General features: G+C 52.9%; 1 protein-coding gene across 1 annotated transcript in view; it reads left to right on the top strand.

Moving 5' to 3' along the window:
* The window catches only part of CCDC12 (coiled-coil domain containing 12), a 46,971-nt gene that overhangs the window by 21,769 nt on the left and 2,445 nt on the right, over window positions 1–22,757 (top strand). The window contains exons 2-3 of the mRNA XM_029242458.1: window positions 10,835–10,902; window positions 21,546–21,625. Of these exons, the coding sequence (XP_029098291.1) occupies window positions 10,835–10,902; window positions 21,546–21,625 (148 nt within the window). The remainder of the gene's footprint in view (window positions 1–10,834; window positions 10,903–21,545; window positions 21,626–22,757) is intronic.

Here is a 22,757-nt window from a genome sequence, read left to right as displayed (position 1 = left end):
TGGCTCCACTTCTGCCCGTTATGAGAAACACAGCTGTGAATGCCTCTACATACATTGCTCTTCTGTCTCCTTTGGTGCTTTCCTGGGATTGGAGTTCCTGGCCCAGAAATGTCTGTATGTGGGGCTCCTGATGGTTTGGTCATGTCTCTCTGAAATGTCACCGGGAAGAGATATCAGCCCTGTAATGTGATGCTGAGTGCCATTGGATGCCAGTGGGACCACCTGTGTATTTGAGGTGGGTGGGAGTAGGATCAGAGCAGAGGGCTGGGCTTTGTGGGGGAGCCACTTAGGCATGGAGCCCACACTACCCTTTGGGCGCTGGCAACCCCAAGCAGTGTGACTCTGGGTGGGTTACTTAATAGTAACAGCATTGGGCCTCCAGTTTTATCTGTGAAAGGAGAAAGCAGTATTGACCTTATTAAATTTTTATGCTGATTAATTTAAATGTTATTTCAATTAATTGAATAATCAATTGCCTGGCATACTGTTACAACTGCTGTTGTAGGAAATACAGTAGAACAGAGTTGAATAACAATTGGGTCCAGCCCTCCCCAGAGCTCACCTTTTATTGGGAAGTCTTCTAATTTTATGGAACCTAGTCAGATTTGATTCTTACCGCTTTCTTAGGGAGTGGGCGCGGTTGAGATTTTTGCCCTCATTCTCTGGGAAAGAAGCAGAGGCGCGGGTAATTGTCAGAGGGGAGGATAGAACAGACAGCTTAGTGGTGAACAAGCGGATGTGTTGGTAAAAGGAACTGTGTGTGTAGAGGCAGGGAAGTGGGCTTCCAGTTGTCTGTCTCCTCAAACTGACAGAAAGAGTGTAGGGTCCGACATCACAAGCCTAGTGATGCCTGAGGCACGGGCGCTGTTTGGAGGCTCAGACAACCAACTTGGGGAGGAGAACCTCATCTGTAAGCGGGGGAATTAACATGTGCATCCTGCCTCCCCCCCGACTTGTCAATTCATTCATTGGCTATTGTTGCCCTACTGTCATGTGCCAGGTGCTGGGGAACAGTGATGGACAGGCCTCTTGAAGCTTGAATCTAGGCAGGAAGACAGGTGATAAACAAAATCTCTTGTAGGCAAATCCAGGTAAAATCGAATGCCTGGGACAGTTATCATTAGAGGGCCTGCCTGGGAAGAATGCCCTCTGCTAAAAAGGGGTGTAACTTTCAGCCCGCACAGCCAGGGGAAAGTCCTGTAACCCACCAACCATCTTTCAGCTGCCGTGGAGTTTTGTGGTGGGTGCAGAACAAGGTTTCTGTAGGGAAGCCTCACAGATGTGGTATCTGCTCTTCCAGCCTGGGGCCCCTGAAGGAGTCGGACAGGTCGTTCTTAATTTGAGTCTTAATTTTAAAAATTAAATTTTGTCATTTACGGAAACTTGGCAGAAAATAAAGAAGCACTATCAGGAAAGGATATTGAGGGGTCAGGCAAGCAGGTGGTGGCGGGGGAAGGAGAGGGAACATCTGGTTCCCCAGGAGGATGCAGCAAGAGTCAGGCTCACTGCTGATGGATGGCAGGACTCAGAACACCCCAGGATGCCAGCAGGTTGTTTCCCATAATGGGTGTCATGGGGGGTCCTGTACCAGATGGTGGACCCCAAGTTAGCTTGTTTAATCCTCAAACACCCTGTGACATAGCACCAGCCCCACTTTAACAGGGGAGGGAACAAGAGCCTCGGAGAGGTCCTGCAGGTGCCCACAGTCTCACCGTTGGTAAGCAGTGGAGAGTGATTTTCCTACCGTCCGGCCTGTCCAGTCCTGCTGCCTGGCTTCCTGCAAACCACAGTGCCCCCTACAGGTGTCTGGGCGGGAGTTGGGAGTCTTGCCTGGCTGCCCAAAGGAACTGGTCCAGGCTGACTGTGTATGAAGGAAAGGAGGGGACTGGTCTTTGCCCTCAGTGTGACCTTCCAAAGGCTTTCCTGCAGGGGATGTGGGAGCAGTGGAAGGGCCCTAGCAACCCTGTGCACACTCACAGTGATAGTTGTTCCCTCTGCTGCCCATCCCCCAGCCCCTCTTCCCACTCAGCCTTTAAAATGAAGACAGAGGGCTTCCCTGGTGGCACAGTGGTTAAGAATCCACCTGCCAATACAGGGGACACGGGTTCAGGCCCTGGTCCGGGAAGATCCCGCATGCCGCGGAGCAACTAAGCCCATGCGCCACAACTACTGAGCCTGTGCTCTAGAGCCCGTGAGCCACAACTGCTGAAGCCCATGTGCCACAGCTACTGAAGCCTGCGCACCTAGAGCCCATGCTCCGCAACAAGAGAAGCCACCGCAATGAGAAGCCCCCGCACCGCAATGAAGAGTAGCCCCCGCTTGCCGCAGCTAGAGAAAGACTGCGTGCAGCAACGAAGACCCAACGCAGCCAAAAATAATTAATTTAAAAAGATAAAAATAATAAAATGCAAGACAGGTGGTACTGTACTTCCTTTGGAGAGCCTCCCCAGATACCTCAAGTGCCACCCAAAGAACCTCCTTCCCCACCATGCTGTTGTCACCTTCCCTTTCCTCCTCTGGGTCATCACCCCCTTGAGAATCTGAAGAGCTGTGGATTCTTACTCCAGAAAAATGAGCCTTTGCACACCTGGCCTGTGTGTGTGTCTGATCATGGACCTCTGGAATCCTGTGCATGGACCCAGGCTGAGTCCCCACCCTAGTCTGTGAACACTAGGTGCCTACCTGTTCTTTTTTCCTCCTCGGCCAGTGTGGAGTACCTAGCAGGAGGGAGCCAGTCAATATTTGTTGACTAATAGTCTGCTGGAGGGGTTATCTGCCACCCCCTTTGAGCACGACTGGTTCCCCAGTTGCACTTGTGGCAAGAATAGGACCCGGCTTGGCTTTGGGGCCACCTCCCCACACTGGTCTGCCGCACGCAGGAAGTCAGCAGTCGTCTGGGGCAAGGCCATGCATGCCGTTGCCTGGGCCTCGGGATGGGGTATCAGTGGTGGGGCTGGCCCTGCCTCTGCTGACGAGTGGGCCCATTTTCTGCTGCTGAGGACGCCTTGACAGGCGCTGGAACCTCAGCCATTGTCTGCACCGCCGTCGCCAGACTCCAGGCATTAGGCCTCAACCCTGGTCATCCTGAAAGCTGCCGCACCCTTTCTCTTTGTCGCCTAATAAGCACTGCCACCTTTTTTGTTAAAGGCGCCTTCATTCTCCCAGTGAGTCAGGGTCAGGACCTCAGTCGTCCCTGACTTCTTCCTGTCCCCTCGCAGCATTCAGGCACCCCCTTGTTCTATCCCATCGCCACTGACCTAGTTCCGGCTCTTATCTGCAGTCCTTATCTCCCGTTCCCTTTCTGTCCTCCCAGCCCTCAACTCCCTGCGAGCTTTGCTTTGTTCTCTCAGCTCACAAGCCTTTAGGGAATGTCCACACCCACAGGAGAGCAGTGGCTCTCAGCTCTGGGCCCACCCTCCCCTTCTGAACTCTCTGATCCTTGGTGAAGCACTGAACGGGGAATCAGAAGACCTGTTCCCCCTGTACAGATTGTCTGACATGTCTTCTGACGTCGTCTTCGTGGAGCAGATGTTATCATACTGCCCATCTCGGGATTGCAGAGAAAGCCTGGTGAAAACAAAGTGAAAACTTACCGTGACCTCTGCAGGTGCCAGCAGTCTGGGCCTGTGGCCTCGTGGTTTCCCTGTGGCCCTTCCCTTCTTGCCCTGGCCCGATTCTCCCTGCCCCTCAGGGTCTGCTGTCCTGTTACCCAAGCCGCAGACCTTCCTCCTTCCTCCCTGGTCATTTCTTTCTTGTAATAATGCCATGATGTTGGTATGATAGTCCTGGATTTCATACATGGGGAAACCCAGGCCAGACAGATTGAATGGCTTGCCCAAGGTCACACAGCAAGGTGAAATTGAGCCGGGCTTGCCAGACACATTCCCACCCAGAGCCCATGAGCTCAACCGCTGTGCTGTGCCTGCTGTAGGCGGTGTCAGGCCCACGGGTACAGGTGGCTAAGACAAGCATCTGCCTTCAAGGGTCTCTCCGCCTACTGAGCAGTGGGCACACCGGCCAGGCCATCCTAGCAGCAAACTGAGTGCCAGGGCCCAGAGTCAGGGGCCCTGCCGCCCAAGCTGCCTGTTGGAACCTCCCCTCCCCACCCCTTTCCCTGGTCTCTGGGCAGTAGAGAGCCATGCAGTTTCTGTGCCCAGGCGTGGTGGTGTTCGGCCCAGGGCTTATCATTGCATCTTCAGGGTGAGTCAGACTCTGGGTGACTGCCCTGCCCGCTAAGTGCCCTTGGAGCACAGCTCCGGCTGCAGCTGCACCCGACAGGAAGTCCCTTTGCCCCACATGGGGCTGCCCTGGCTCTGAGGATGGGCAGCAGGGTGATACTGTGAAACCTGCCAGGTTTGCCCTCAGCATTGTTAGTGCCTTCCTGCTCCCCACTTCCTGGCATCTGTGCCCCTGTCTCTTTGACTTTTCCCCACCCTGGGCCAAGTTGGAACTGGAAAGGCTCAAACCGGGGCCAGTTCCACCTCTTCTTAGGGAACTAGGGTTTGGAGCCTGTTCTCTTGATTGTTGAACAGAAGGGCTGTTTCCATGGACAGTACCCCAGGCATACTCAGAGCTAATGAGGCATGTTTGCCTGGGCACTGGAAAGTGTTTCTGTACCTGTGAGCTTCTGTTGGCTCTCCAGCTGCTTCAGTAATGGTCTCATGGTGGGAGGAACCTAGACCAGAAGTTGAAGTGTCTCTCTGTTAACCCTTTCCTGCCTCTTTTTCTTCTGGAAGGGAGAGCCCCAGGCAGCAGCTCCTCTTCGGATGAGGGAGGGGCTTGTTCCTTGTCCCCTCAAAGCAAGCGCCCCTGCCTCAGCACATCTGCCCCTGATGGCACCCACCCGGCCCTCAGTTACTCTTAACCACCCTCCCCAGCGCATACGCACAAAGAACAGGTAGGGACAGGTCCAGGCTGGGAGTGGAGCATCTCACCTGGTTTCTAGTCTCCGTCCCTTCCCACCACTCACTCTCCAGGCTGCCAAAGTGCCTTTCCAAGCATCAGCCTCCGCCCATCCAGAGCACTGGAGGAAGACCCTGTCAGCCCCCCTCTACTCCTGACCCCCGCAGTCTTGGGTGGGCCAGCTACCTGGGTCTGCCCTACAGGTCTTATCAGTGCCCTTGCTCTGCTCTCATGTCTGCCAGGCAAGTACCATTCCCAGGAATGTTCTGCCTTCTTTAGCCACTTGGCAAGTCCCCATTTGACATTTAGAGTTGAGTTGAAGGGTAACCTCCTTCCCTGACAACACCTGTTCCTTGCCGATTCTCCAAGTATACAGAACATTGAATGACGCTTTCCTCCTCACTCTTGGCGGCAGTTACCATTGTCTAAACCTGCTCCTTGAGCTCCTTGTGGGCAGGGTTCTTGTTTCCTTTATCCTTGTGTCTAAGGCAGACCCAGCACACAAAGGGGTCCAGGGGTACAAGAGAAGAGGGACCCTTGTCTTTGCCTGGGTGGGGAGGTCAGCAGGAGGAGATGCAGCAGCCTCCCGTCTCCCCCTGCTTTTCTACATTTCTGGTGGTTAATTGAGCTACTTCTGGTAGTCGCCCTACATTCAGGCAGCAAGTATGGATTGATCTCCCCGCCCCCCATTTTGTATACCATCCAGAGGCAGGTGCATTCAGCTAGTGAGGGCTCCTTCTGAGAGGGGACTGAGGAGCAAACACGGAGTTAAAACACCAAGTCTTGGGACTTCCAGTGGTTAAGACTCCGTACTTCCAGTGCTGGGGGCATGGATTCGATCCCTGGTCGGGGAACTAAGATCCTGCATGCCGCCTGGCGTGGCCAAAAAATTTAAAAAACGAAAACGAAAAAAACCACCAAGTCTGGACGTGTCCCAAAATTGATAAATCTTCAGCTGGTCTAATAAGGAAAGAGAAAAAACACAAATTATCAATATCAGTGGATATCACCACAGATCCTACAGACATTAAAAGGATAATAAGGGGGGCTTCCCTGGTGGTGCAGTGGTTAAGAATCCACCTGCCAATGGAGGGGACACAGGTTCGAGCCCTGGTCCGGGAAGATCCCACATGCCGCGGAGCAGCTAAGCCCGTGTGCCACAACTACTGAGCCTGTGCTCTAGAGCCCACGAGCCACAACTGCTGAGCCCATGTGCCACAACTACTGAGCCTGTGTGCCTAGAGCCCGTGCTCTGCAACAAGAGAAGCCACCACAATGAGAAGTCCGCGCACTGCAACGAATAGTAGCCCCTGCTCACTGCAGCTAGGGAAAGCCCGCGCACAGCAACGAAGATCCAACGCAGCCAAAAATAAATAAATAAAATTTTTAAAAAAGGATAATAAGGGAATATTATAAGCGACTTTATGCCAGTAAATTCAGTATGAATGGATATTCCTTGAAAGACACGATATAATAAGACTGACTCAGGAGGAAATAGAAAATCTAATGAGCCCCATACCTAAAACCTCACAAAGAAAACTTCAGGCCAAGATGAAGTCTTGTCATATATTTAAAGAAGAAATAACACCAATCTTGCACAATGCTAATTTTATGAAACAGGTCAGTCAGGCTCTGTTTGGGGCAGGGCTGTTTTTGAGAGGCCCTGAAGTCCTGCCTCAGAGGCCACTTCCTCCTGTGGGCTCTGAGGGAGGTGAGAGCAGGGGCAGGGCCTAGGTGTGGAAACCTGGGCCGGGGTCAGAAATGTGGGGTACCTCCAGTAACAGGCAGGCGGGCTGTGGGGAGGACCCCAGTCTAGGCCTTGGCTTTCCTGCCCTCCAGCCACCAGTGTTCTAAGAATTTGGCTCTTCTGGAGTTGGTGGAGAGAGTGGTAGTTAAGTTAGCACAGAGTTAATGAAGGTGATGTAGTCCAGGCTCGTGGCTACGCCTACAAGAGCTCTAGGAGACGTCCCCGCACGGAGAGGGACTTGGAAGGGACACAGAGGCCTGACGATGAGTAGGAATGACAACAGGCTTGTGTCTTGGGCCCAGAGGAGTGACAGAGCCTGTTGCCTGGGAACCTCAGAAGGCTGCCTTGAGGAGGTAGCCTTTGAGCTGGAGTCCAGAACTTGCCAGAGGGTGGGCTTTGTTCGGGGTAGTCAGAACGGACAGATCAGGATTTGGGACAGAGGGTCCGGTGTCAGGGTATTCTGGACAAGGCCAGTATGGATGGGCTACAGGGAGAGTGCTGAGGCCTTGGGAGGCTGCACGTTGAGGAGAATGCTGTTCCTGAGGGTATGGGGACCAATGAGAGCTTTGAGCAGAGGACACCCTCCGTCCATGTGGATGGATAAGGTGGAGAGAGATGTAGGGGAGATAGATTAGAAAGAGGAGGAGGGTGCAGCAGGCTGCTGTGTTCTCCAGAGTGTAGCGGGTAGCTGGCGGCAGGCAGGGGTGGGGGGAATAGCTGTGGGCTTGGCTGTGGTGGGGGCCTATCAGGGTGGGACAGAACATGGGGTTGGAAGGAGGGAGAAAGGCGGGAGATTGGGGAAGGGTGTGTGTAGGCGGGGCTAGGCAGCGAGTTACATTTAAGGGTCTGGGGGTGGGTGAAATGTCTCTAGATTCCCTGGGATGCTGTGTACCTCCGGCCCTGCCTGCACTCCCATGGGTGTCCTCCAGGGCTTAGACCTAGGCCCAGGCTGGCTGTGACTGGTCTGAATGCACGTGGCCAAATCTGAACTGTGAGGGGAGCATGGGAGAGGTGACTGTGTTCAGAGCTGGTTTTAGAAACTAAGTGCCTCTCTCCCGTCTCCTTGGCAAAAATGCAAGAGTTCAGGAGGACCTTGATCCAGAACCCCAGCTACCACTGACAGATTCTGTGACCTTGGGACAGTCTTTCCTTTCCGTGGCGGTCATTTGCCAGCTTCCCCCATGGGTTGATTTGAGGACTCGGAAGGCGGTGGTCCTGTGAGCCCTCCAGTTCTGAGGGCCTTCGAGTCTCTCAGGCTGGGTGGGCCGTGAAACTGGTCAGTGCCTCCTACCACTGTCCCAAGCAGTGCAAGTCCTGCCTTGTGACCTAGGCCAGTGTTGCCCCAAAGCCATTTCCCTGCTCAGAGATGCTCACCGTGCTACCTGAGTTGCCTTTGAGTGGGCTGACTGGAGTGCACCTCGTCCCTGCACTTATGTGGCCTGTTCATTTGTTCACCGGCTCCAGCTCCACGCACATATGGGTACCATTCTTGAGCCCCTGCTCTTGCACAGCCTCCCAGGCTGGGGTCTTCCTTAACCTCAGCAGTCTGCACGGCCCACCAGACTGCGGGGCATGTTTTTAAAATGTCATTTAGATCATTGGGTGTTTTCTCATTAATGAATAACTTGGCCTTTGCCGAGACACTTGAGTGTCTCCGGGACCCCAGGAGGGTGGTGGCAGCTGCGCCGCTGAGTTTGCCCTTGCTCAGGGGCTGTGAACGTGCATGCTGTTTGCAAAGGAGTTGCTCCCAAAGGCTGTTTCCACAGTCCCCAACCTCTGCCTCCAGCTGGCCCAGGTTAACAGGGCCCTCATGGAAAGAAGCCTTCCTGTGGGCTTGCCCATCAGCCCACTTCGGGGGAAAGCTGAGCCTTTGCTGCTCTTCCACCTCTGTCCTTTCTCACCAAGGGGCGGTGTCTGCCACCTTCTTCCCCTGCTGCAGGACCTCTGGCCATCAGGGAGTCCACTGGCTGGCAATTAGGAAGGAGCTTTTAGTTCCTATGTCCTGGCTTCTGGCTTCCCGTAATCACTAGCATTTGTCAGGGAGGGGTGCATGCAGCCTGGGAGCCATGTGGGGAGCCTTAACATGTTTCTCAGTTGAGAGTTTGTACGCCTGCTCCCCTTACCTCTTTGGCCATCACCAAACAAATGCTTCTGCCCCAGGGCCTCCCTGCCCAGCCCGTCAGCAGGCTCTTGGGAAAGGCCTCTGGTCCTTCCTCCAGCAGCTCTGCTCCCATTGCCCTGGAACACTGGCCAGAGCCCTCTGTGATCGGTCCCACCCCTTGACAGCCTTACCTGAATTCACCTGCGCCCTGCCTGCTGCTCCAACCACCTGTGTGTTCTTCAGACCACACCCCGCCTTTGCTCAAGGTTGCTCCCCTCTGGGAGTGCCCTTCCTGTTCCTGTCTCCCCATCCTGTAACACCCAAATTCTGCCCACCCCTTAGTAGGAAGGTAGGAAGCCCCCTACCCACCTCACAGACCCATGTTGACCTCACTCATGTAGCTGTTGTGGTTCCTGCTGCCTCATCCCCAGGAGACTGAGCTGCCCTGGGTTGAGAAAGCCAGGGGAGCACCTTGCTCTATTCACATCACAGAAACCTTTCTCTCGTCCAGGACTCCGAGCCTGGTTTGGGTGGTCTCCTTGCCCATAGGTGTGTGGCCAACGCATGGCGCAGTCTGGTGGTTTCCAGGGTCTCCACGATGAACACTGGCAGGAAGTGACTCATAATGCAAATGCCACTCTCAGGGAGGCCGTTGTCAGTGACATAAACAAATCTCTAGGAGAGGTGGTACAAGGAGCTATTTTACTTACAATTTATATGTTCTTTTCTCCATTGCAGCAGGTCCCCCATGGCAGGGGCTTCCAAGTGTCTCCTCGGAACATGCTCCAGCAAGTCAAAGGCAGGTCATGGCCAGTTATCAGGGGCACATTGATCCCCTCTGGAGGGCCAGCCCTGGCACACAGGGAGACCCCGGGCAGGGCTCTGTCCCAGATTTTCTCAAGACAGACACTGGGGGCGTGGGCGCATGCGAGAGCACACCCAGTGCACGCCCTCCATGTTCGTTTGTCTGCAGGCAGGTCTCATCCAACTGCAGTGGTCACATGGTAAGGAAGAAAGCCCAGGAAGGTGTTTCCTGCTGCAGGTGGAAGCAGCATGGGGGTGTCCTTCTGCTGGGCCCTCAGCGCACCTGAGAGCAAGCATACTCTGTCAGGGTTGAGAGGAACATGGCTTCTCTAGACTTACAAAGAGGTGGGGAAGGGGGAAGAGGAAGATAACCACATTTAGAAATTTTTCCCATGGAAACTTCAAACTAATTCCCCTTCCCTCCGTCCCCCTGAATGCATTGCAGGAGTGAACCTGTTACAAGCCTGGTCCTAATTCGAGTTATGCTGCTCCTAAAGGGAACCAAATAGGTGTTTCTGGAGAGGCCTCTGGCCTGGAAGGCAGGGGGTGGCGGTCAGGAGACCTGAGCTTTTGTGCTGCTCTGCTTGCTGGTGACTCTCCCGACGCATGAGGGTGGCTGGTGGCCTGCCAGCGTGGGCCCTCGGCGGCACTGACCAGCATCATCTCTCACCACCTAAGACCTTCCAGCTCTTCCTGCTAGTGTTCTCTGAGGGCCACCCTTGTCTGGGCCTGGGCTGGGATCATGGTTTTGTTTTGTTTTGTTTATTTATTTATTTATTTTTGGCTGCATTGGGTCCTTGTTGCTGTGCCTGGGCTTTCTCTAGTTGCAGCAAGTGGGTGCTACTCTTCGTTGCGGTGCGCGGGCTTCACATTGCGGTGGCTTCTCTTGTTGCAGAGCACGGGCTCTAGGCGCGTGGGCTCAGTAGTTGTGGCGCGTGGGCTTCAGCAGTTGTGGTTCGTGGGCTCAGTAGTTGCGGTGCACAGGCTTAGTTGCTCCGCAGCATGTGGAATCTTCCCGGACCAGGGCTTGAACCCGTGTCCCCTGCATTGGCAGGCAGATTCTCAACCACTGCGCCACTGGGGAAGCCCAGGGTCATGGGTTTTAAATTCTGCTGAGGGAGTTGAGGGGTGGGAATTGTGGCTCCAGCATTGTGCCCCGTCGGTTGCAGCAGGCATGTGCCCGGCTTGGAGGCTGGAATGCCAAGCTGGTCCTGGCCAGGCTGTCTAGCTCCTGGAAGGAGTGTTAATTTGAGCAGCTCGTTTTCTCCCTTCCTTTGCAGGACAAGGAAGATGGGGAGCCAAAGACCAAGCAGCTCAGAGAAGGGGAGGAGGAAGGCGAGAAGCACAGGTAATGCCTCACACGCAGCTCTCTGCCCTGCGCTCTCCTCCAGTAGCTGTTGGCTTCCACATCCTCCCAGCTCTGCGTTCAGTCTCTACCCCGTTGCTTCCTCTCCACCCCATGGCTGCCTTGTTCAGACAGGACAATCTTACAGTTGGAACCTTCTCTGCACCCTTTCCCCCACTGGCTATCTGACTCTTAGCCACCAGCCTTTTGTTCCAGACCCTCATGTCCCCTCACTCTTCTCTGAAAACACTTTGGGTGACATGGTTCTACAGCACCTGCAGAATCAGGTCCAGACTCTCCCTGGTGTGTGAAGCTCTGTCTGAACCAGCAGCCTGGGCGCCTGCTCACTTGGGGGAGTAGATCTTGATGCCCCGAGAAAGCTTATCTCAGTGGGCTGTGCTTTGAGGGGGTGCAGCAGGTGGGGAGGGCTGCTCCCCAGAGGAAGCTGGACCAGCACTCGGAAGCAGGCCTTCCTGACGCCTGCTTCCTTCTGCTTCCTTCTGCTGTTTCCTTCACCAGTGTGAGTGGAACCCTCCCCAGGTGCAGGCCCCTCATCCCTGCCTTCTTATTCAGGAGCTGATCTCAGACGAGATGGGGCTTTTTCAAGTCCACAGGGGAGCGTGTGTGTCTGTGCACGTGTGACTTAACACTTTACAAAGTGTGTTCACGCCTTCCTCACAGCAGCCCTGCAGGGTCCTTGCCATCCCCCTTGTTATCACAGAAGGCGACAGCTCTGTGCTGAGAGGCTGGTGATGCTCAGTGGTGGTGCAGGGACCCTTGTCACCCTAGCACTGGGCTCTGGGGTGTCTTGTTGGACCTTGGCCCCCCCAGCACAGCACGCAGCCCTCTCTGGTGACAGAGACGAAGGCCAGGTCATTGCTGTTTTGCCAAGTGACTGCAGACTTGGGTGCTTGGGGGTGGGTCTGTGGTAACTGCTCAGAGACCCTTTGGTTTTCTTCTGGTTTGTCCTTAGGTTTTTGATTACTGACTGGAGCCTTGAGTCATTTTGCAGATTCAGTTGTCTAACCAGATACAGTGCGGGGCCAGGGGTTGTGGCTGAGGAAATGGGAAAATCCAGCAGGATTGGAGGCAGGCACCCCAGGACCTCACCCCTCACCAGCCATGCTGGAGAATCACCCACCTTCCTCTCTGCCCATGCTCCTACCCATCTGTCCAAGGAGACCTATTTAGAATCGTGGCTGTTTTAGTTCCTTTGGCTTTCCTTATAGGTTTTAGAATCAGCTTGTTAATATCTATTTTTAAAGCTTGCTGAGGGTGACTGAGAGTAAAGAGTGACAGAGGAGGACAATGATGTGTTGTGGAAACCAGGAGAGGAAGGGGGGGGGTGGCTTTCTGGAGACGGTGCCCCTCCCTTCATCCTAACCCATTCCTTAGTGGCCCTGTGCATGGGTATTTCAAGGAGTGTGGAAGGGATGGACTGTCTCATGTCAGTTCCTCTTAAAATTTCAGAACGTAGGCATCATTCAGGTGTACGTGTTTGTATTGTTGCCTACTTATTTAAAATAAACTAATACAAAAAAGAATAAAATAAAAACAAATTAAAAGTTTGCTAGAGTTTTGATTGATATTGCATGGAATCTATAGATCAGAATACCTTTAAACATTTTTTTATTACTCTCTTCAGGATAAATCCTACTGTATTCCCCTACAACCAAATCCCCATTGAGTGGGAGTCAGTCCCCCGAAGGTCGACTAGTGTAGGCCAGGCTCTGTGGGAAGGAAAGACGAGTTCCCACCTCCAGAAGGACCCCTGCTTCTCCTCTGGGCTGGATCTGCCCTCTCCCAGCCAACCTTCCCTCTTGGTTAATTGCACGGGCGCCCATGACTCATCTCTAACACAGCCCCCTCCTTGCCGCCTAGGTAAGATGTGATATGGCAGCCCTGGAAACCTGGCCACAAAAAGGGGCATTTATGTCAGTTGCTGTTGTTTTTTGTAAGCCCTCAGTCACTTCCTCCTAATGGCAAGTTGGCTAGTGTATGCCGTGGAGGTATGTCTAGGGTAGGGTTTGTGGCCAACAGTCGTGGCCACCCTACCAGGTGGGAGGAGAGGGCCGGTGTTGCACACTCTGTTGGGCATGGAGCGGGGGAGCGTGTCTTAAGTGCCTGAACAAGCAAGCCCCAAACCCTCAGCTCCCACAGCCGTCACCTCCCCTTGGCTTAGGATTGAGGTCTGCACCCAGCCAGAGCTGTCACCATTCAGGGACACCCTGGGTGCGTGTCACGTACTGGAGAAGGAACTAGGCCACGAACCTTCCTTCCTCGGGGATGGAAAACCGGTTCTCCAACTCCATATGGAGAAAGGTCCCACCCCAGCTGAGGCCCGGCCCAGCCTTGTCCCAGCGCCCAAGCCCTTTAGGCTGACAAATGCCAGGCCTTCTCGCATCTGCCGGTTGGGTCCCCAGGATGGTGGCTTTGCACCAGGGCGTGCTCGCAGACCCATGACGTCAGCTTGATTCGGCAGATATTGCTGAGCTCTCGCGGTGATGCTCAGAGCGGCCCCTGCCCCCACTTGCTGAGTTACCTCACTCCCGCTCCAGGCCGGAATGTCGTGGCCCTGGATAGAGGGGCTGGACTGTGGCTCCGTGACTCGTGCTGAGGCAGCAGCACAGAGACCTGTGGCCGCCCTGTTTTTCCTGATCCTGTTGCTCGGGACTAGGCGCAGGAATGTGGAAGAGTGAATCAAGAGAGAACTGGTATAAGGGATGTGGTGTCGTGGGAAGCCGACTCGACGTGTGACCGGGCCAGGTGCTTCCCTTCGTGGAGGGGGAGAGTGGGAGCACGGCTGGGGCCTTTCTACATGGAAGACAGTCTTCGTCTTGTATGTTGTGATCTCCAGTGCCTCGAAAGTCCTTCTCATTAAACCTGTTCTGGGGGAACGTTGTGATCCACCATGAGGTGAGGAAACCACAGTTCACACAAGTGAAGTGACTCGTCTAAGATCCCCCAGCTGAGAGGGAGGGGACCGGCACTGGGACCCCTCCTCCATCCCTGTCTGGTGTGCAGGCAGGGTGGAGAACAGCTGAGCTCATCCAGCTATCATGTCACAGATGGGGAAACGGAGCCCTTCCCATCCTCTGCCTGCGAGCTCCCGGGCAGGCCAGGCCTGGTTCCATTGCACCGCCTTCACTCTCAGTGCAGTGGCCTTTGCCCCATGTGTCCTCTTGGCTGGGGCTGGAGGAGTGGGCATCAGGGCTGCCGACAGCTGTGCGGTGGAGAGAGAGTGTTTCTCTTGGGCAGCCTGCAGCCTGCATTCTGCAGCCCAGGACGGCCCCCAGAGTGGTCTGAGGGATAGATTGGGCCCCAGGAGAGTGGGGGGCAGTGAACTGTGCAGGCTCCGGGCCTTGCCACCACCTGGGCCCCGACAGCCAGTGTGGCCACTTCAGTTCTCATCTTGTGGGCCCTTTGGGATTCAACTTAGCTGCCATAAACCTTTACTGCACGCCTCTTTTTAAATTTAAATCGATATTGAAAGTGCTTAAAGATTTTTTCAATTGTCGGAAATTTAGTAAATCCTATTAGCCTGTATCTGTGAATATCCTTCTGTTTTGTAACCTTTTTCACATACTGTATCTTTTTTGTTGTTGTTGTTGGTTTGTTTCTTTTTTTTTTTTTTGCGATACGCGGGCCTCTCGCTGTTGTGGCCTCTCCTGCCGTGGAGCACAGGGTCCGGACGCGCAGGCTCGGCGGCCATGGCTCACGGGCCCAGCCGCTCCGTGGCATGTGGGATCCTCCCAGACCAGGGCACGAACCCGTGTCCCCTGCATCGGCAGGCAGACTCTCAACCACTCCGCCACCAGGGAAGCCCCACGTACCATATCTTGATCATCTTTTGATAAACATGCTTCTATAAAATTCTCAGTGGCTGCTTATTAGTATTTCTTTGAGAGTGCCATAATTAATTTTTCAGTCCTTGAGTTTTGGCATATCAGCTGTTTCTACTTCTTTAAGTGCCCATCAGCTATGCATTTTCAGGTGGATTGGGGGCAAAGCTCAGCCTGTAAATTTATTTATTTATTTACTTAAAATTTTATTTTAATTTATTTATTGTTTTTGGCTGCGTTGGGTCTTCGTTGTGGCGTATGGGCTTTTCTCTGATTGTGGTGAGCGGGGGCTACTCTTAGTTGCGGTACACGGGCTTCTGATTGTGGTGGCTTCTCTGTTGCAGAGCACAGGCTCTAGGCGCACGGGCTCAGTAGTTGTGGCTTGTGGGCTCTAGAGGGCAGGCTCAGTAGTTGTGGTGCACGGGCTTAGTTGCTCCACAGCATGTGGGATCTTCCGGGACCAGGGCTTGAACCCGTGTCCCCTGCATTGGCAGGCGGATTCCCAACCACTGTGCCACCAGGGAAGCCCTTCAGCCTGTAAATTTAGAGAAGCTGGGCTGGGCTCTGTGGAGTCTTGGGTGGGAGTAGGTGCAGACCATGTGGCTCAGATGTGATGGCAGCTTCAGCTGGGCAGGGGCCTGTCTGAACTAGGTCTTGGCACATTCAAAATAGCCAAGTGAAAAATCACTCTTAGATAATCATTGTCAACTTTTAAATTAATTAATTAATTTTAGTTTTGACTGCATTGGGTCTTTGTTGCTGCGCGTGGGCTCTCTCTAGTTGCGGCGAGCCGGGGCTACTCCTCGTTGTGGTGCGCGGGCTTCTCATCGCGGTGGCTTCTCTTCATTGCGGAGCACGGGCTCTAGGCCTGTGGGCTTCAGTAGTTGTGGCACATGGGCTCAGTAGTTGTGGCTCACGGGCTCTAGAGCGCAGGCTCAGTAGTTGTGGCACACGGGCTTAGTTGCTCCATGGCGTGTGGGATCTTCCCAGACCAGGGCTCAAACCCCTGTCCCCTGCACTGTCAAGTGGATTCTTAACCACTGCCCACCAGGGAAGTCCCTCATTGTCAACGTTTGGTTGTTGTTTTCTGTCTGTTGTATGTTCAGAACAATCCTTTGCAGACATTATTTTCAGTGGTTATATAATGATCCATGTAATGTCTGGGTGTATCTTTATGTATTTTATATATATTTTATTTTATTTTTTGAGTATGTAAAGGATTCATGATTCATAACGCAAAAGGTGTTAAAAGACACACAGGGGGAAAAAGTCTTCCTTCACTCCCAACCTCCTAGTTGCAAGACCACCTTGAGGGCCAGCTGCTTGGCTCCTTTCAGAGGCGGACTGTGCACAGATATTCAAATATGCTGATATATATCCCCCCAACCCCCACACACACATGCTTGTTGTTACACACGTGATAGCACATTATACTGCCATACTAGTGTTCCTCACCTCGCTCATGTCAGTTTGACAGTACATCTTGACATTCATTACACAAAAGTTCATAAAAAGCATCTTCCTTGTCCCTTTGGTCATGTGGCGTTCTATTGTTCATATGGGCCAAAGGGCACATAACCAGGGTTTGCATGATGCACTCTCCCCGCTAGGAGAGGGTTAGCTCCAGGAGGGGGCTCTTAATGTCTGTGTCCTCCAGAGCACCTTAGCAAAGGACTCCCCTGTTTTGCAGCCTTAGACCGGGGGAGTCTGAAAGGCTCCTGGTTCTTCTCTGGCCTGGCTCTCTCCACCATCTGCCTTTGGCTCCTGGAGAGCTGGGGATCGGCTCACATTTCCTCAGTGTCTGGGCATTGCCTCAGGCGTAGGAAAAGCCCGTGCAGTTGGAATCTGTCTTCTTTCCTTATCCAGAAGATTTCAGTCCAGGTCCATTTCACACCTAGTGCTGAGCAGAAAGGGCTGTAGATATAAGCAGTAAGATAAGAAGCCAGGCTCCTGGACTTACTAGTAACAATGCCAAGTTCATGGAGATCAGACATACTGGAGAGGCAGGTAGTAAGCTGTTCTTTGGCTGGGCCTCAACTGCTGGGGTATGTCCTGGCCAGCCCTGCCACTTGATGTGCAATGTGCAGAAACAGGCGCGTCCCTGCCACCCTGTGGGCCACACGAGGACCACTTTCGATCTGCTTGCGCAGTATTTTGAGAAGGCTTGGTAGGCCATGCGGGCTGGGCATGGCCCAGCCATGGGCTGCTGGGCTGCTCGTTCCCACCTGCACTCAAGGGTTACTCTCTGGGCTTTGGAGGGTTGACCGTCCCATTTTGGGACAGTCTGCCATATTCCCCTCCTAGCAGTTAGAGAGCTCTCAGGGTTTAGGAAGGGGCTTCTGGGGCAGCAGTGTGGAGTGGGAAGGTAGCACTCCTGGGCGATTTGACCTTTGCTCTGCAGGACACCACTCTGTGCAGTGTTGATGTCCACATTCTGTGTCACCCACAGCCTCATGAGAAATGATACCTTTGATTTCCATATGGAAGCCAATGAAAGCATGACACTTTCCATCCTGTCTCAAAAGCTTCAAAGCTGGATTTGAACCCAGGTCACACTGTTGGAAGGCCAAGGCTCTTGTACCCTCTCACCCGAGCAGCTTCCTCGTTCTAAAATGGGGATAGCAGAACCAGTGTTTGGTCTAGTGGCCTCCAGAAGGGTGAATTCCAGACGCCAGTGCTGCCTGATGAGTGCAGTCACATCCCACCCAGTCTCCAAGAGCTGTGGCAGCTCCAGTCTCTGCAGGGGGAAGCCCCCAGGACGGCAGCCTGGGCCCACCTCGTGACCCTCTTGTCTTACCGTTTGTTTCTTGGCTTTCCTGTTGTGTCTCAAGTCCGGTCTTCTTTTGGATTTTTTGTTTTTAATCTTTCCATGTCCTTCCTGTTATCTTGCTAATAATATACTCCTTTCCCTTTTAGAGGTTTCCACAGCGATACAACATACATCCTTAACTCATCAAAGTCTAATAACAAGTCACATTTTACCATTTCCCATACAGTGCCACAACCTCAGAACACTTTAAGGCCATTTGCCTCTCTTCCTGTTTTCTGTACTGTTGTTGCTATATTTGAAATCCCACAAGTCATTATTACTGTTTATACAGTCAATATTCATTTAAATTTACCCACGTATTTACTCTTTCATGTTTCTCAAGGAACGCATTTCATTCCTTCCTGAGTTCCATGCTTCCATATGACATCATTTTCCTTCAGTCTAAAGCATTCCCTTTAGTATTTCTTAAAGAACAGATCCTCTGATGACTAATCTTCCCAATTTTTCTTTATCTGGAAAAGTCTTTCTTTGAAGGCTGTTTAACCTAGCCTTATAATTCTGGTGTGGCATTTTATTTACTTTTGGCCCTTCCCATGTATCTCTCCATTGTCTTACGATTTTCATGGCTTCTGTTGAAAAATCAGCTGTCATTTTCAGTTTCTCCTTTGAAGTTTGGGTGTCTTTGTCCAATTTAAGAATTTGTCTTTGGTGTTAAGTAGTTTGACAGTGATTTGCCTAGTTATGCTTTTCTTTGGAGTTCATAGAGTTTCTTTAATCTATGGCTTGATGTTTTTAATTAATTCTGTAAATTTTTCACTCATTATCTCTTTAAATATTGGTTTGGGGACTCTAATTACATGTATGTTAGATCTTTCCACCATGTTCCATATGTTTCTTAAGTTATTTTCTGTATTTTTCAACTTTTTTACTTCTGTCCCTCAGCCTGGATGTTTTCTGGCTTATCTTACAGTTCACTAATCCTTTCTTTAGCAGTATCCACACTGCTGTTGAACCCATTTATTGATTTATTAATTTTGATTCTATTTTCACTTGTAGAATTTCCATTTGATTGATTTTTACAGTTTCCGAAATTCAGATCTCTGCTAAAATTCTTTTTTTTTTTTTTTTTTTTTTTTGCGGTACGCGGGCCTCTCACTGTTGTGGCCTCTCCTGTTGCGGACTCTCAACCACTGCACCACCAGGGAAGCCCTCTGCTAAAATTCTTGATCTTGTGGTATACCTTCCTGAACTTTTAATAATTTCAATTAACGTACATTTCATTTCTGATACTATATTCCAGTATCTAGGTCTCCTGTGAGTGCATTTCTGTTATCTTTATTTTTTTCTCTTGGCTTTGATTGAATTCTGGATATTGCATATGAAAAGTTCCAGAGATAATTTGGGATTTTGAATAGTTTATTTTCCCCCAGAAGGAGTTTATTCCAGCTTTTGTCAGACATGGATACCCTGACCTACCCTTTCAGGACTGATGAAGAGGCTTCCTCTCACTGAACACAAATTTTTGTCTCTTCAGCCTCATGAGATCGCAGGAAGCTCTGCTTGGTCTCTCGGCTTTTCAGCTTCTGCTTGTAAAAAGACAAGTGCTTTAAGGGGAAAGAAATGCCCAAAGCCAGGCTCACCTTGTTGCACTTCCCTTCTTTCTGTGATTGCAGCCCCTCAGGTCCTTGTTTGCCGTGGTAATTCACCAACACACAGATTTTTTTTTTTTTTTCACACAGATTTTTTTTAAGTTTGCAGAAGGAGGGAATTAAACCTTGTTCCTTTGTTAGCAAGGCCAGGCCCCAGAGCAGAACCCAGTGCCCCATGACCTCTCCAGAGACTTTTGCCATTTGGTGGTAAATAGGGGTGGGGTGGGAGGAGCAGTTAATTGGACATTAGTGAGGGTCAGTCTCTTCATTATCTCTCAACAGACTGAACCAGGGAAGGACTTGAACCTAGCTTGACAGAGCTCGACACACCCAGCATAGCCTTCTTGTTTACAGATGTGAAAATCGGAGCCCAGCATGGGGCACTTCCACAGTGACTGGGACCCAGGTGTTCTTGAGTGCTTGACCAGTGCTCAGCTCTAGGGGAGAACAGGGGACAGTGGCCGGCGGGGCTACCGGGGGTGCTGGGGGTGGTTGCTGTGCAGCCAGCCCACCAGATGCTGCTGCTCTTTCCTGTTGCTTCTGGCCCCTCCGTGACTCCTGCTGTGTCCTCCCTCATTCCGGCTAGTCTTCTGAAGCCTGGGCAGCAGGGGGTGCTGGAGGTGTGGGTGCTTGTGGTTACTGCTATGAGCTCTGCGTACAGCTGCCACCAGACTCTCCTCTCTCTGATCTCTTACAAGACCCTGGAGCCAGTTTCTGAGAGTGACAGTTTTTTTTTTATTCTCACGAATCCCCACAGTTTTCTTCCCACACCCAGTTTCTCTTCCACTTTTCTCCCCACCCTGTTACAAACGAAAGTCAGTGTACCGATCATGCCCCACTTTCTCTTCCAGTGCCTTAGTGACCTGGCATTTACCTCCAGGCATTAGGGGATGGTGTCCCTGCTCCTTAGAGGAGGTAGACCCTGGGAGTAGGCAGCAGGCTTCCTCCACACAGGCCATGCTGGTACTACTCCCAGGCACACAGGTTTAGCCAAGCCCCAGGACTGCAGGCCCTGGGGGCCCTGGCAGAGGGCAGGGGGGCAGGTGAAGCTGGTGAATAGGGGACTGATTTGGTGTCAGAAAACCCCCAAGTTCAGACCACTGTCACTTGCTAACTGTGTAGCCACAGGCACCTCCTGCCTCCCTTCTGGAAAAGCTTGCTTGCCCAGGGGCTAGAGAAATCAGCCACACATTTCCCTGGCACAGACAGAGGGTTCCATAGATGACAGACCACAGGAGGTCTCCTGTTGAGAAAATGTTCCCAGGATTTCTGAGGCGCCAGCAGTCCTGAGAGGGCTCAGAAGAGGTAGTGGGGAAGAAAGAGGACCCACATCCCAGTCCCATCTGGCTAACCGGTTGGGGAGGCCACTTCTGCCTCCCACAGGGCCTAGATGGTCTGTCCCAGTGTCTCTGTCTTGCCTTTATTAAGCAGCAGCCCCCAGGAACTCTCTCTTTGCTACCCTGTGGAGTTAGCCAAGGGCCCGTCCTGCGGGCAGGCTGCTGTGTGTGGGAGTCGGGGTTTGATGAGCTGCTGAGCCAGGGAGGCCTCCAGTGAGCACTTGGTACAGCCAGCCCTGCCCGAGGAGACTGCAATAAGAGGAAAACAACACCACGGTCGCTGGTCAATCCCAGTGTGCCATTCTGGCTCCTTGTGGCCGCTCCCCCTTCATAGAGGAGGTCGTGGGATCTGCTCTGGTAGATTTAAAAAACCCCTTGCAGGGGCGAGGTATGTGAACTTCTCATGGCTGTCCAGGTGCATTGTGGCTTTCCCAGCCTTGCACACTGTCATGCCTGTTCCCTCAGCCCTTGCTGGCCAGCACACCAGACCCTTGCCACCAGTAGCTGAGGCTCCAGGGCACGAAGGCTCTGAGGAGCAGGTGGGGCTTGGGGAACCAGAGGGTGACCACTGGCTTCCTCTTTTAGGAGTAGCTCTGGCCCTGGCTTGGAGTCACAGCTTGCCTTGTCTCAGATGCTGCGACCACTGCTGTATGACCCTATAAAAATGGTGCAGTCTCTTTGACCCCCAGTTCCCGTAACTGTCAAATGGAGATAACGCTGGAGAGACATCCAGTGAATGCTCTCTGTGCACCCCTGACCCCAGCTCTTGATGAGAACCTACAGTGCAGGTGGGGCTTTGGGAGAGCACCCAGCCCGGCTGCTAACTGGAAGATGAGGAGGCTGAGGCTCGGAGAAGGGAGCCTATCACAGTGAAGCTTCTGTTCCTGTGCTGTCCCCCTTCACCAGGTCCTCTCCAGAGAGACCAGAGGAAAGTCCAGGAAGTAGCCAGCTCCTATGGCTTCATCACATGCCAACCTGCAACCTGTATAAGGTGAATGAGACTGTGTTACACCTTACTTTCTCTCTGCTTGTTCTCTCTGCCCTTTAGGGAACTCAGGCTGCGGAACTATGTCCCAGAGGATGAGGACCTGAAGAAGAGAAGGGTGCCCCAGGCCAAGCCAGTCGCAGGTAGGTGGGCTGCATCTCCACCTCTGTTCCATGGCACTGTTGGTTGCCTCCACCTTGGCAGGTGTCACCGTCTCTTGGAGAATAACTGGCAGTGCCAGGGCTGGAAGCTGGGCCTCCAGGACCCTCCGTCACCATCTCATGGCAGATGCACGACTAGAAGCAGTCTGGGCACTGAAGCGGCCTGTTGTGCCCGCTCCGCCCTGCTCACGCCTTGCCTTGGAGGCTTTCCAGGGGCCTGTGAGGGAAGTGGCCACATCCCCTCAGAGGACCTCTCCGGGCTGAGAAGTGGAAGTGGCCCTGGGGCCCTTGGACAGCAGGGGCAGGGTGATGGGTGCTGCGGGCCCTTGGAGGGTCAGAGTGAGAGACGCTGAAGACGGGCTGACCATCCAGGTGCTTGGAGAATAGTGGGCAGGCAGACACCCGCCCAGCTTGGGGCGTGGCAGTGCCAGAGCACAAAGGATGGGCAGAGGTGTTCTCACTGGTGGGATGAAGGGCCTGGCCCGGAGGCTGCCCAGTCACACCACGGTGTGGGGAGCTGCACAGCAGCCGGAGCATCTGGCCAGCTGCAGCCTGTCCAGAGCCATCCACGCTAGAGATGCTGGGGTGCTTCTTATCATGCAGATCCCTGGCCCTGGCCGTGTTTTTTATTCTTTGTTTTTATCAATTTTTAATTATATGAGTAATAAACCAATAGATACATTTATCTTATAAAAGAGTAAAGTGTTGCGCATTCAGCCACACTCCAGTCTGCCTCCCCATCTCCTTCGGCCCTGAGGTTCACACACTTCCCAGGTGATCTGCTTCATGGTTTGGGCCTTGCCATGGTGAGGCAGTGGCATGGTGGGGAGAGTAAGGCAGGACAGAGGACAGGGACGGGGAACTGGTCCCATGTCTCAGGGTCAGCACTTGTGGCTGGAGGGAGGTGAGGCAGGGCAGAGGGGCCATGAGGAGACCGGCGACAATGGTGAGGGGGGTTAGAGGAAGCCCATGGAGCCCAAATTTGTTGTTCTTGACATCTGTCCCCACAGGGTCAGGGCCCTCCTGGTCAGGCCACCCAGAGGCCCGTTGTGCTGTTGGCAGCTGGGTGGAGCCGGGAGGTACACGTGGGCAGGACTCCTCAAGGTGGCTGCCC

The sequence above is a fragment of the Monodon monoceros genome, unplaced genomic scaffold (assembly GCF_005190385.1).
Source record: "Monodon monoceros isolate NGI ecotype Baffin Bay Population unplaced genomic scaffold, NGI_Narwhal_1 Super_Scaffold_3, whole genome shotgun sequence".
NCBI classification, from domain to species: Eukaryota; Metazoa; Chordata; class Mammalia; order Artiodactyla; family Monodontidae; genus Monodon; species Monodon monoceros.
The sequence above is the reverse complement of the archived record's forward strand: the minus strand, read 5'-3'. Positions and strand labels throughout refer to the sequence as shown.